A 15,080-nucleotide genomic window follows, 5' to 3' on the forward strand; every position below is an offset into this window, starting at 1 on the left:
ACTATGGACATAATTTCGCGCTCAGACTGAAAACGTGTTTCTCTTTCTTGTTCAAATCCTGCGGCGACAAAATGTCATTGCTCATGCGCTGGTTAAACAAACCAGTCACTGGTGTGCGTCACGAGCTGCAAATCGAGCCGAATGCTGCCAGAATTTATGATACAATAATTAGTATGCAGCATACGAAATCATTTCATTTTGGAAAGATTGATAATAGATCATGACTGCAAAAGCCATGGACTGTAAGAGGAACTGTAACGGCACTACTATCGATAGTTTTATGATGTAAACTATACTCCTAACGTATCGCTGGTTGTCTGGAACTTTCGGAGCTGAGCCCGGCTATTCCCAACAGAGGAGTTACCTTCCTATTCGTACAACAAGGGCCAAGCGCTGAAGGCCATGCGCCAGAATACGAGAGAGTCGTTCGAGTTTCGCGCGGAATGATCGCATGCAGTTGAGTCACTGTTGTTTGTTGCCAATTCCCCATTTTGAATCTGACACGTAAATAATTATGTTGTTTTACAGAGTTGAAGAGTGAATGTTAGTTAGAAATTTAAATTGTTTAATGAACATATGAGTGGGAATGGTTGTTAATCATTGAAATAGTGAATGGACTTAAAGGTAGGTTTGCCGCCGTTAAAGTGAAAGAGAGTGTTTTTGCGGCTTAATAAGAAATACAAATTTGTTAAGTATAAGTACGAATGAGAGCTATGTTTCAGAAAAAAATATAGTAACGTTTTTAAAAGGCGTGAGCGGAACATACGAGCTGGTTTTCGCCTTTTTTTTTTTCAATTTCTACAAACTGAAATAAACTCATCAGTATATATCAGCATTTGGTATGAGTGTGTATGATCGCCATATTTGAGTGAGTGAAGCGTGCACGAACTAAAATGTTAATTTGGCTAAGAACTGCTTCCCATTTTTCCTGATCATCTTCTCTTGTTAATTTTGGAGGCTTGTAATAAAAAAGTTGCTTGTTGTTGCTATACCATTCTATCTCAGTGTGTAGTTTTTCGCCGATATTGGAAGTGATGAAATGCCTCATTTTTATTCCATTTCTTTCATTCAGCGTTCGCGTCTGAGACGTTCTTCTACCTATTAAATATATTAATAATTATTATTATGAGCAGTCTCGGTGATTGCAACAATTAAGTCACCATTTCTCACTTTAAAACTCTCTCCACACTAGGTAGCTACTTCATGCTGGATTGTTCTGTAGAAGCATTTCTCAGCCATGTAATGAGCCCATGAAGTGGCAGGTGAATTTTGGCGACTCCATTGTAGTCCTCAAAGGGTCGTCCCTGTTTCTGAGAAAAGAGCCACCAATGGTCTGGGTGCTGCGTGCAGGGCAGACAGCCCACGGTCTGTTTTGTTTATGCCGGGTTGTTAGCCGTTACAAACTTTTCCTCCGATTATGGTGAACAGCACAGCATGAGAGCACGGAGGCTTTCAGACAGTCGTTCTTCCCGCGAACCATACGCGACTGGAACAGGAAAGGGAGGTAATGACAGTGGCACGTAAAGTGCCCTCCGCCACACACCGTTGGGTGGCTTGCGGAGTATCAATGTAGATGTAGACGTAGATGTAGAGTGCGTCGGCACAATCTTTGAGTGCACGTTTATGAACCACGATGAAAACTTGCAAGCCACAGCTGTTCAGCTATACAGTTTTTGCTGTGGTCGGAAGTCTTTCTAGAGAACAGATAAAAAGCTCTATTTTTTTTCGTGGAAATGAATAGCTGACTTTGCTGTAGAATTTATTTTCTCCCCTTGTGTAGGCGATGTGCAGTCAGCCAGGCGCCTCCTTTACACTGGGAGAACGACCTCTCAGCTCGTGGAAAATACAGAAAAAGAGCTCCATTGGCTGCCCCTAAAAAACTACCATTTTCTAAGAATTACAGATGTGTGAGAATCGTGTATTGGCTAAAATAAAAATATTTAAGGGGGTGGAAATTTTGCACTTAATTTTTAGCAACTGTGCTCACGGAAACACAAGCCTTTCGCTGGTTGATAAAACATTTCTTAGGAGGGGAGTTAGGCAGTTTGTTATTTTCGTTGACCAGATATTAACAGAGCCTTGCGATTGGCGAAGGACAGTTTATTTGAACTGTGGCGAGTGGAGAGAGGTGACAGCTCGTTGAGGACGTTCTGGTTTGGCACCTCTGGGGAAGCACTTGGGACAGCTCTACGAGAACACATGGGCTCTATACCTCCGCAAGAGCACTGTTCTCGACTCCTTTTATGATTCCGGTTGGAGACTGGGTTACTTCTTAGGGAGGAGACGGTATCCTGTGACCAATACGTCGGGAGTCGTTTATTTTCGTCAATGATTTGTACAATGACTATTCCGTTTGAAACATCCCCTTATGTATAACTGTGCTGATAAACCTCTGGAGTTAGTTGATTTTCAAATAGCTGAGTAGAACTGAACGTACTCAGACATTTCTTTCTTTACTTATTCTGATCGACACTGAACTGACATACAATATTTTTAGCGCAACTCAATCTGACTTTCAATAATCCCTACAAAACAATGGCCCTGACTAACAATAACCTATACCTTCCATGAATCGCTTACCTCACAAAAATCTTCGTTACTCGCCACATAGCGCTCTAACTGAAAATCACTGACTGTGCTGTGTGAAGTCTGTGGCTGGTATGCATTGTTGGAATATTGGCTATTGGAGAGTTGGGCAGTTGGATGTGAACAGTGCGTAGCGTTGCGCAGTTGCGCCAGCAGTGGTGGATGTGGGGAGAGAGATGGCAGAATTTTGAGAGGGGACGATCTGGACGTGTGTCCATCAGAATGAGTAAATTTGTAATACTGTATATCATGAACTGAGATATATATATATATATATATATATATATGATGACTTTTGAATATTATTAAGGTAAATACATTGTCTGTTCTCTACCAAAATCTTTCATTTGCTAACTATGCCTATCAGAAGTTAGTGCCTTCAGTATTTAGCATCTTTTATGTAGCTGGCAGTATTGGCGCTCGCTGTATTGCAGTAGTTCGAGTAACGAAGATTTTTATGAGCTACCTGATTCATGAAAGGTATAGGTTGTTGTTAGTGAGGGCCATTCTTTTGTAGGGATTATTGAAAGTCAGATTGCGTTGCGCTAAAAATGTTGTGTGTCAGTTTAGTGATGATCAGAACAAGTAAAGAGAGAAATGTCTGAGTACGTTCAGTTTTGCTCAGCTGTTTGAAAATCAAATAACGTAAGGGGTTTACCAGCACAGTAATTCATAAATTTTTCCAAGGGGAGGTTTCACGTTCTTTGTTAAGTGAATTAATCATTAGTTTACATTCCTCATTATCCCTAAAGGTTGTTTATTTTATTTGCTCTGTGTACTATCACTCTCAGTACAATTTTGTCTGAAAATTTATATCAAGTGTTTGGCACAAAGATTTTGTTATAAACTGACATCATTTTACATCACGTCATCTGAGTCCAAGGGGAACGATTTGCCTCTGGGATGGTCCAACCAATGCAGAATATTGTGACTGTAGGCAGGGACGTCCAGTTCAATTGGCATCTTTCCTGAGGAAAGCGGACCTGCGGTTTAAAATGGATTCTGTGGCACGTATCGTTCCTGGTGACTAATCACATCGTTGTAAGATGAGGCTAAATTAACCCGCAGACTGAAAATTTCCGTGATCTGGCCGGGATTCCATTCCGCGAACCCTCAGTTTCCAAGCATGCGCCTTACCACTATATCACTAGGCCCGACGTCCACTAGATCGTATGTTATATGCATTTTAAACAGTAACGGTCCTATCACACTTCCTTGGGGTACTCCTGAAATTACCTTTACAGACTGTGAAATCGTTCCGTTAAGAGCGACGTGTTGAGTTCTCTGAGCAAGGAAGTCTCTGATCCAGTCAAAAGTCAGGTCTGACTTTCGGTAAGCTCGTCTTTTGTTCAGTAAACGGCAGTGTTTAACTGTATCAAACGCCTTGCTGAAATCAAGAACACGTCATCAACCTGGGCGCCCATGTCTGAAAGGCTCTGGATCTCATGTGTGAACAGCTGAGTTGCACAATGTCTCTGTCTGCAGAATTCATAACGCCATAACACGGGATCATAAAACGCTTGAAAACGGGAATCACCTGCGCCTTTTCCCAGTCCCTAGGTACCCCTCACAGCTCCATCCAGTTTTAGAGCTTTTTACGCCCTTGGACTCAGTGAATACTGAAGGCTGTGGTTTAAATGAAGGACCTAGTTAATCCTTAATGATTTTCGCACAGAAATAGTGTGGCGAGTGTGTGTTTGGTGTTTCCGCAGAGCACGGATAACGCAGCCGCCATGAAGTGCTGGGCAGCTCTCCCAGTGTTGGGGATCCAGCTGTACCTCTACTGCTCGACAGCGCACCACCTCAAGGACCAGGTGAGTGGGGCTTTCTGCACAGTCTCCCAGGAGGGGACTGGCCACTCTGGCAAAAGCGTTGTAATCCAGTTGTCAACATCAACACCTCCTGCATACATTAGATCTCATCGTATGACTGTATAAGCTTAATGTGAATGAAATGATAGTTAAATGGACACCCTAGCTGCAAACAGGCGTTGATACACTTCATTTGGGACATGTTGAAAACGTGTGCCCCCACCGGGACTCGAACCCGGGATCTCCTGCTTACATGGCAGACACTCTATCCATCTGAGCTACAGACGGCACAGAGGATCGAGCGCCTGCAGGGACTTATCCCTTGCACGCTCCCCGTGAGACCCTCATTCCCAACATGTCCACACCACTATATTCGTAGTGCGCCTAATAGATGTTTGCCCATCATAGTCGTGGCAGATTAATCTACCAAGTCCGGTACGAGTTCGGGCATAGTGTGTGCGTTCGCACAAGAAGGTCAATGGCCGGGAAGCCGTATTTTAACTATATATGACGGTAGTATCTGTTCCGAAAATACAGTTACTGTTGATGACCACGCAGCCTTGCTAGAATGAAATGATAATTAAATGGACACCCTAGCTGCAAACAGGCGTTGATATACTTCATTGGAGACATGTTAAAAATGTGTGCCCCGACTGGGACTCGAACCCGGGATCTCCCCATGTCCCCAATGAAGTTTATCAACGCCTGTTTGCAGCTTTTTTTTCTTTTCCTTTTTTTTTTAAGGAAGGGAAAATAAGCATTTGCTCCGATTTGTAATGAGAATAGAATGAACATAGTATACATCATTTCTAGGCTGCCGTTGCACAATATAAGAAATGAAATGTCTTCTTGAGGTTATTTTTTTTTTTTTTTTTTTTTTTAAGCAAGTAGTAAACAGAAAATTTTATGGTGCTCAAAAGACTATCACTTCATTGTTGAAGGAAAGTTGCTCCGATGCTCTGCGAGAGAAGGAAAATGTTAAGACGAAAATGGGAAAGAATAAATGCCTTCTGCACTGGTGAGCATCTGAATAGTATCTTAAAAGTCCGACAAGAACTAAAGTCCCAGGAAGCAAATAGGATTCATACATACAGGTAACTGGCAACCTCTGCTATCCAAAATATTGTATTTGAAGCATTTAACCGTTAATTATGATTTTCAGCATATTTCCAAATATCCTCCTGTAGTCACAATGTTGGCTTATTTTAAAGTGTTCAATTTCTATGTAAGAATAATAGTCTAGGAAAATAGCATGCCTAATCTGCATAATAAACGATGCTGTGTGGCCCATGATCCACGTTGCAGCGTTGTTTTTTGCTCGTGGATATCTCAGTTTTTGTGGCTGTAATTTCTTCTGCATGTCCGCACGTGAACCTATGAATAAGCGTATCGACTCTTCCGCATGCGTCACAGTTGGGCGTTGGATGAAGGCCTATTTTATGTAGCTTTTCATTCGTTGCTACTTTATCGTTGACTGTGAGATACTAGTCGGCTGTGACGCGTGATGGTAACATGTCGCTGTGCACATTCTGCCATACTATACTCCAATGTGTATGTGGATGTTTTTCTTCGAGACGATTCCTGTGATTTGTTGCCATGAGAAGGTCATAAAGCTTCCTGTTCGTCAGGCTTCCGTTATCGACGATGTTGTGTCGAATGTAGCTCATTTCCATGTAGTACAGTCGCACATGTCGGTAAGAAAGTGGAACGCCGGCGATATTAACGGGTGGGTCAAAGCTATGACGCTTCCACCGCTGAACAAGGTTTCTGATGATACTGGTCCTCCTGGTACGAAACTCCTTCCTGATGCGATTTAAGGGCAGGGTGACACATTTTTTGTGTACTTTAATGAGGTTAAGGCCACCTTTGGACGAAGGTAAAGTTAAGATATCGACTTGAACTTCAAAAATATGCCCCCTAAAAAGAAACCAACATAACGCTTGTTGTATACTCTCGGCTAGATGGTCGGAGATCGGAAGAATTTGCGCCAAATAATTCATCTTTGCTCGTAATGGCGATCTCGATGGTCTTAACTTTCTGTAGTATGTTCAAGTCACGGTCGGAGTGAAGTATCAAAGCAGCACGTAATTTATTAAGCGTGTGTGACCAGTTCTTCGTCAGGAATTTGTCTGGTTTGGCCTCAAAGGTAGCACCGAGGGTTGTGTGATAATCCTTTACCTTGCACCAGGTAACATGGGATATGTCTCCGATACCGCCACCGATCTGCAAAGCTGTGGTTTTAGTTCTATTGACTAATGCTCCTGAAAGAAACGTGAATGTTTGTAGAAGAGTTTCTGCCGACAGAAGTTGTTGCGATGATGACACAGTTACGCATATATCGTCAGCATACGCAATGCATGGGATAGTGACAGATTCGACGCTAAGCCCGATCCCGCTATGCACTAAGTTGTTCAGTAGCGGCTCTACTGCAATGGCGTACAAAATCATTGACAGAGGACATCCTTGGCGGATGAATTGCTCAATGGAAACTTCTTTTGTAAAATGGCCATTAATGAGAATCCGTGAAGAGGAGTTTGTAGTAAGTTTGCGAATTAATTCTATGAGATGAGGTCCAAATCCTAGTTTCTTCATGCTTTTAAGGAGGAAATCATGACGTACACGGTCATAAGCCTTCTCAAAATATAGAAAGATCAGAGCGCCCTGTCCATTGGTGTCAGCGTATGAACAGATGATGTCCCTCAAATCGCAGGCAGCTGAGATTGCACTTCGGCCTGGCACTGCACTGTACTGGTAACTGCCTAAAACCTTGTACATAACGGTTTGCATCCTTAGCTTAATCGATCTGGGGACGATTTTGAAATCGGCATTCAGGAGTGTGATGGGTCGCATGTATTCGACTTTCCTGCTGTTCCCTTTTTTCGGTAAGGGCAGGATGATACCTTCCGTAAATGGGTATGACTTCCAGGTGCCAGAGTTCATTCGCTATCTCGAGGAGTGTCGGACCGAGGAGGTTCCAGTAACGCTGGTAAAACTCAGCGCTGAGACCATCGGGTCCTGGTGATTTCCCTTTCTTTGCACTGTGGAGCGCCAGTCGGATTTCGTCCTCTGTGAAAACAGATTCCAGCTTTGCATTATCCTGTTGTGACAAGCGACAGCTCAAGGTCCTAAGAAAATCGTCGCACGAGTGTTCATAAACGGGTTGCTTCTTGTAAAGTTGACTATAATAGTCGTAGACGTGCGAGATGATGTCACGTTGCTTCGTGATGGCATTCTCAGCGTCATCAACGACGGCTTCAATCAACATGGCTTTACACCGTTTCATCGTTCTCAGGATGTGGTACAGAGAGGCCCGTTCTTCGGCGGCAACGTCCTTAGGGTAGGCTCGCACGATGATGCCTTGCATTCGTTGGCGTTGTATCGCCGTGATTTTCGCTTTATATCGTTTGATCTTTACGTCGATATCGCGAGAAGGATTGTTAGTGCGACTGTACAGTTCTCTCAAACAGCGATAATAAAATTCAATAGTCTGTTTCTGCCAAAAGCTTTTTTGTCGGGCGTAGCTCATGAGGGCGAGGCGTAATTTAGGCTTAGCACACTGAATCCACCACTGTAGAACGCTAGCGTAACGACGTCGTTGCCGCTGGAGCTGTTGCCACGTTATGTTCACCTCCTCTTCAAGTTGGGCATCCTGCAGAAGGCTGACATTCAATTTCCAGTAGCCCTTCCCGCGGTAAATTTGCTGACGTTGTAGGTTAAGGTAACATTGATATGCACAATGGTCGGAGATGTTGACAGGAGCTATGTCACAGTTCACAGTGTGTCGCTGGAGGGCATCGGACACATAGATCCTATCCAGCCGACTGGCAGAATGACTGGTTACGAAGGTGTACGCTACCCGTTCACCGTGCAGTTGTTCCCATGTAGCGTGAAGACGCATGCCATGAATTAAATGTTCAAGTTCGATACATCTGTCCGTGTTAGGAGTTTGGTCTCTGTCGTTAAGCACACAATTGAAGTCACCACCATGGATGAGATGTGCACGATAAGCGCTAAGAAGAATGGGAACCTCGTTTTTATAAAATTTTGAACGATCTCTCTTATGAGTGCTACCTGAGGGGGCGTACACGTTAACAATCTGCACACCATTCACTCGGAGAAATGCCACGACCACTGGGCAGCCGCTGCACATCCGTAAAGGGTATACCGTCGCGCAGAAGTATGGCAGTGCCTACAGCATCCTGGAGATTGATGTCATCAATAAGAACGTAACCGGGCACTTCTAAGACTGTGACTATCTCCTGTATGAGGGCAATGTCAATGCTGGTACCATACAAGAAATCAGTTAGCGAACGGAGTTTCACCGCACTTTGAATTCTATTGACGTTAAGTGTGGTAATGTTGTAGGTTTGCCTGTCACACATGATGGTTCAGAGGACAATGAGCTCTGAGTTTTGGATCGTCCTTCTCGCCGGCTTTGAACCAAACTCGTTGGTAACGTTTGGAGTACGAAACGAAATGTCAAAACCAGTAACGGGTCACGGAGGGGAAGGTCGCAGCGAGATGGTCATGCGCGAGAGCAGCTACTGCTGCATCTCCTCGTCCTGCTGCCACCACGGCTCATTGCTGTCGGGGTGCTGCGCGGCGCGCGCGCCGCCCTGCCCGCCACCGCCGGCTGAGTCTGTCAGCGTGGTCGCATCCGCCTGGCCACCACGCGGGGCTGCGACTGACGTCAGCGAGTTCCTGCGGGAGCGCTGCTGCAGCTGCTCGCTGCTCTGCTCGCTCTTCCTCTTAGCCGTTACGGTGCTCTGTTCCCTCTCAGCGCTCAGTAGTGCCTTCAGGTGTTTGGTTTGTTCACGAACGCGTTCTTGCCTCGCGGTGTCCTCGCAGCGCACGGAGCAAGAAGATTGAGGTTCAGTCTCGCTGCCACTTTCTGACATGAGTACGGGTCTCAAATCATCCGACTTTTCCTCTTTGCTACTATTCCCTTTGCTTCTCCTTCGGCGGCCTTTCTTCGTGTCTGCAGCAGTCTCTGCCGATAGGGGTGGTTCAGGCAAACTGATCTGCACCCGCTCCTGTACCTCACACGGCTTAGTTTCAGAGGTGGCTTGCGCATCGTTGGTATCCAGCGGTAACTGCCCCGGTGAGGATGACGGTGCCGAATCGACGTCCGTCCTACCGCGAATGTCTTTGGCACTGCATTCCACCTGAACTGGTATCTCCGCCTCGATAACATGTTCCCGCGACTACCTCACTCAATAGTGGAACAAGCTTTTCACTACCGTATGCAGGACGTTCCCGTGGAAGTTGAAATGGACGTCGACGTGTACAGTTCATCCGCAGATGTTCTGTTGAATGGCAGATCGAACAGGTAGGGGGTTGTCCAATGTGAGTTACTTGTGCACGACAGCAGCCAATGGCAACATACAAAGGTATATGCTTCTTTAAGTCTACACGTACACTTCGCACCCCGCTGTTAACTTGGTAGCGATATGCACTCGACCATTTTTCATTGGTGACTAACAAAACAGCGCCGTACAGTGACAGAGAACGTGCAATCAGTTCATTAGGGCACTCAGGTGGCACATTAAATACCCTGACGGTTCTGACTCCGTATCCCGAAGGCACGATTTGGACATTACTTTTACTGCCATCATTATGACGGATTGGTCTCACACCAACATGCTCCTCAACGAATTTCTCATAAGTGTCACTCGAAATAAATTTGATAAATAACGAGTACTGCACAAAGTCCAACTGGGACGTGTCGACTATATCTTCAGGCAATTTCAAATCCTTAAAGATCCACTCATGAATTTCAAACGCCGTCGGTCGCAAGGCAGCGCGATCGAAAACACACTGAACGCTGTTCGCTCTATTAATTGTCGACATCTTACTTACAACAGTTACACTCCTGGAAATTGAAATAAGAACACCGTGAATTCATTGTCCCAGGAAGGGGAAACTTTATTGACACATTCCTGGAGTCAGATACATCACATGATCACACTGACAGAACCACAGGCACATAGACACAGGCAACAGAGCATGCACAATGTCGGCACTAGTACAGTGTATATCCACCTTTCGCAGCAATGCAGGCTGCTATTCTCCCATGGAGACGATCGTAGAGATGCTGGATGTAGTCCTGTGGAACGGCTTGCCATGCCATTTTCACCTGGCGCCTCAGTTGGACCAGCGTTCGTGCTGGACGTGCAGACGGCGTGAGACAACGCTTCATCCAGCCCCAAACATGCTCAATGGGGGACAGATCCGGAGATCTTGCTGGCCAGGGTAGTTGACTTACACCTTCTAGAGCACGTTGGGTGGCACGGGATACATGCGGACGTGCATTGTCCTGTTGGAACAGCAAGTTCCCTTGCCGGTCTAGGAATGGTAGAACGATGGGTTCGATGACGGTTTGGATGTACCGTGCACTATTCAGTGTCCCCTCGACGATCACCAGTGGTGTACGGCCAGTGTAGGAGATCGCTCCCCACACTATGATGCCGGGTGTTGGCCCTGTGTGCCTCGGTCGTATGCAGTCCTGATTGTGGCGCTCACCTGCACGGCGCCAAACACGCATACGACCATCATTGGCACCAAGGCAGAAGCGACTCTCATCGCTGAAGACGACACGTCTCCATTCGTCCCTCCATTCACGCCTGTCGCGACACCACTGGAGGCGGGCTGCACGATGTTGGGGCGTGAGCGGAAGAGGGCCTAACGGTGTGCGGGACCGTAGCCCAGCTTCATGGAGACGGTTGCGAATGGTCCTCGCCGATACCCCAGGAGCAACAGTGTCCCTAATTTGCTGGGAAGTGGCGGTGCGGTCCCCTACGGCACTGCGTAGGATCCTACGGTCTTGGCGTGCATGCGTGCGTCGCTGCGGTCCGGTCCCAGGTCGACGGGCACGTGCACCTTCCGCCGACCACTGGTGACAACATCGATGTACTGTGGAGACCTCACGCCCCACGTGTTGAGCAATTCGGCGGTACGTCCACCCGGCCTCCCGCATGCCCACTATACGCCCTTGCTCAAAGTCCGTCAACTGCACATACGGTTCACGTCCACGCTGTCGCGGCATGCTACCAGTGTTAAAGACTGCGATGGAGCTCCGTATGCCACGGCAAACTGGCTGACACTGACGGCGGCGGTGCACAAATGCTGCGCAGCTAGCGCCATTCGACGGCCAACACCGCGGTTCCTGGTGTGTCCGCTGTGCCGTGCGTGTGATCATTGCTTGTACAGCCCTCTCGCAGTGTCCGGAGCAAGTATGGTGGGTCTGACACACCGGTGTCAATGTGTTCTTTTTTCCATTTCCAGGAGTGTATATAGAAACAAACGTTAACAGCGCTCGCACACGCTGCTCAGCTCTCCACCTCAGCACTGCTCGCGACGTAAACACTGGCCCGCGCTACCGCCCGTCACCGCGCGATGTGCACTGGCCGAGTGCCGGAACACGACTGGCAGCTAGGGTGTCCATTTAATTATCATTTCATTCTAGCAAAGCTGCATGGTCATCAACGGTAACTGTTCTTTCGGAACAGATACTACCGTCATATATACACTCCTGGAAATGGAAAAAAGAACACATTGACACCGGTGTGTCAGACCCACCATACTTGCTCCGGACACTGCGAGAGGGCTGTACAAGCAATGATCACATGCACGGCACAGCGGACACACCAGGAACCGCGGTGTTGGCCGTCGAATGGCGCTAGCTGCGCAGCATTTGTGCACCGCCGCCGTCAGTGTCAGCCAGTTTGCCGTGGCATACGGAGCTCCATCGCAGTCTTTAACACTAGTAGCATGCCGCGACAGCGTGGACGTGAACCGTATGTGCAGTTGACGGACTTTGAGCGAGGGCGTATAGTGGGCATGCGGGAGGCCGGGTGGACGTGCCGCCGAATTGCTCAACACGTGGGGCGTAAGGTCTCCACAGTACATCGATGTTGTCGCCAGTGGTCGGCGGAAGGTGCACGTGCCCGTCGACCTGGGACCGGACCGCAGCGACGCACGGATGCACGCCAAGACCGTAGGATCCTACGCAGCGCCGTAGGGGACCGCACCGCCACTTCCCAGCAAATTAGGGACACTGTTGCTCCTGGGGTATCGGCGAGGACCATTCGCAACCGTCTCCATGAAGCTGGGCTACGGTCCCGCACACCGTTAGGCCGTCTTCCGCTCACGCCCCAACATCGTGCAGCCCGCCTCCAGTGGTGTCGCGACAGGCGTGAATGGAGGGACGAATGGAGACGTGTCGTCTTCAGCGATGAGAGTCGCTTCTGCCTTGGTGCCAATGATGGTCGTATGCGTGTTTGGCGCCGTGCAGGTGAGCGCCACAATCAGGACTGCATACGACCGAGGCACACAGGGCCAACACCCGGCATCATGGTGTGGGGAGCGATCTCCTACACTGGCCGTACACCGCTGGTGATCGTCGAGGGGACACTGAATAGTGCACGGTACATCCAAACCGTCATCGAACCCATCGTTCTACCATTCCTAGACCGGCAAGGGAACTTGCTGTTCCAACAGGACAATGCACGTCCGCATGTATCCCGTGCCACCCAACGTGCTCTAGAAGGTGTAAGTCAACTACCCTGGCCAGCAAGATCTCCGGATCTGTCCCCCATTGAGCATGTTTGGGACTGGATGAAGCGTCGTCTCACGCCGTCTGCACGTCCAGCACGAACGCTGGTCCAACTGAGGCGCCAGGTGAAAATGGCATGGCAAGCCGTTCCACAGGACTACATCCAGCATCTCTACGATCGTCTCCATGGGAGAATAGCAGCCTGCATTGCTGCGAAAGGTGGATATACACTGTACTAGTGCCGACATTGTGCATGCTCTGTTGCCTGTGTCTATGTGCCTGTGGTTCTCTCAGTGTGATCATGTGATGTATCTGACCCCACGAATGTGTCAATAAAGTTTCCCCTTCCTGGGACAATGAATTCACGGTGTTCTTATTTCAATTTCCAGGAGTGTAGTTAAAATACGGCTTCCCGGCCATTGACAGATACTACTGTCATATATGGTTAATGTGGATGATTTTTGTTTGGGCTGAACAGTGTGGTGATGTCGAGAAATTTAGGATTCGTAGAGGTTTGAATCTGCCTAGAAAGTTCAAGAGTGGGATCAAAAGTTCAGAGTAACAGCATATAAATGGTAACATTAACGGACGACACAACTATTCTCAGAGAAAGTGAAGATTTACAAGTCCAATGAGTGCACAATACGGACTGAAAGTCAACCGGAGAAAAATGAAAGTAACGAGGAGTAGCAGAAATGAGATTAACGGTAAACTTAACGTCAAACATAGAGACTACGGAGTAGCTGAAGTTAAGTACTGTAAGTCTGCTGCCACGGAAGCAAAACAACACATGACGGAGTTAGAGGGATTCGAACCCACACAGAGACTTATTAGAAATCGTTTCTCCTGTGAAATAAGAACAGGAGAAGGGGGAAGTGACACCGGTACACAAAGTGCTCTCCGCCACACACCGTAAGGTGGCTTATGGAGTATATATATAAATGCAGAAGCAAAAATAGCATAAAGAACAGTCTAGCACAGGTAAAAGGGCATTCCTGATCGAACTAAGTCTACTAGTATCAAACATAGGCCACAGTTTCAGGAGGAAATTTCTGAGAATGTACTCCTAGAGCACAGAATTATATGATAGTTAATAATGGACTCTGGCAAAACCGGAAAAGAGAGAATCGAAGAATTTTGCATGTAAACTGTGTTAGGCAACGGATTCCATTGCTCAACTAGATCACTAGTTGTTCTTCAGTACTAAATTGCATTTATAGATCTCATGGTGAAAATCTATGTTACATTCGATTTCAATTCTCTGCCGGATCACTTAAATTTCTTCATAATGACATTGCATTTCAAAATCAGGAAAGGGGGAGGGGGTGTACGTTGTAGATGACAATAATCTTAATAGAACATTAGTTAATGAGGGGATGCGATACCAGACAGCATTTACCACCAAGAGATACCCTAAAATACGCCCGTCCATCCCCCTTGATGGACGGCCGTATTTTAGACTATCTCTTGGTGGACAACTATGTTACACATACGAATGCTTGGCTCTGAGAGAGTAATGGTTATTGTCTGTATGCAAATTGCATTTCAGTATGGGGGGGGGGGCAAATCACAGAAGGTTGTAGTTTTTTAAGAGAATATTTGCTAATGGCGGGATGCTGTACCAAACAGCAATACTCCACTAAAAAAAAGTGAGCAGACAGCTGTACATATCGCAACCTGTAGGATACTCCATTAAAAAAAGGGAGCTGACAGGCCTAGCGTAGACGCCAGCATAGACGACATCGGTATTACACACACATAAGTGCTATATTAAAGCCGAGGAAACATATTATTCTCAATCTGGGACTTTGTGAAAGTTATATACCATGCGCCGAAATTCCGCATCGAGACGCAAAGCACCTAAATTGCATTTTAAGAGCAGCTGATGCAACAGGGGAAACACCATTCTCATTGGAGGTCTGCACATGCAAGACGTGATTCAGCAGCTTGCTGAATTGGAACTGACATTTATGGTTACGACGTCATCCCTATCAGCTTCTCCAACCACCACATCGTAATCATTAAAGTCAAATGTATACCTGGTCCTAAAATAACTGGTAGAGGATTCTGGACATAAAAACAGCAACATGCTCCGAATAGCATAAGTGAAGTTAGAAACCGGCGCTTGT

General features: G+C 46.8%; 1 protein-coding gene and 1 non-coding gene across 2 annotated transcripts in view; one reads left to right on the forward strand and one right to left on the reverse strand.

The window, feature by feature from the left end:
* The window catches only part of LOC126481430 (odorant receptor Or2-like), an 80,826-nt gene that overhangs the window by 41,727 nt on the left and 24,019 nt on the right, over nt 1-15,080 (forward strand). Inside the window, exon 3 of the mRNA XM_050105177.1 lies at nt 4,299-4,400. Coding sequence (XP_049961134.1) covers nt 4,299-4,400 — 102 coding nt within the window. The remainder of the gene's footprint in view (nt 1-4,298; nt 4,401-15,080) is intronic.
* Nucleotides 4,612-4,686, reverse strand: Trnat-ugu (transfer RNA threonine (anticodon UGU)). The gene has a single exon. It is a non-coding gene; the product is annotated as a tRNA-Thr (tRNA).

This window comes from Schistocerca serialis, chromosome 5, assembly GCF_023864345.2.
Source record: "Schistocerca serialis cubense isolate TAMUIC-IGC-003099 chromosome 5, iqSchSeri2.2, whole genome shotgun sequence".
NCBI lineage: Eukaryota > Metazoa > Arthropoda > Insecta > Orthoptera > Acrididae > Schistocerca > Schistocerca serialis.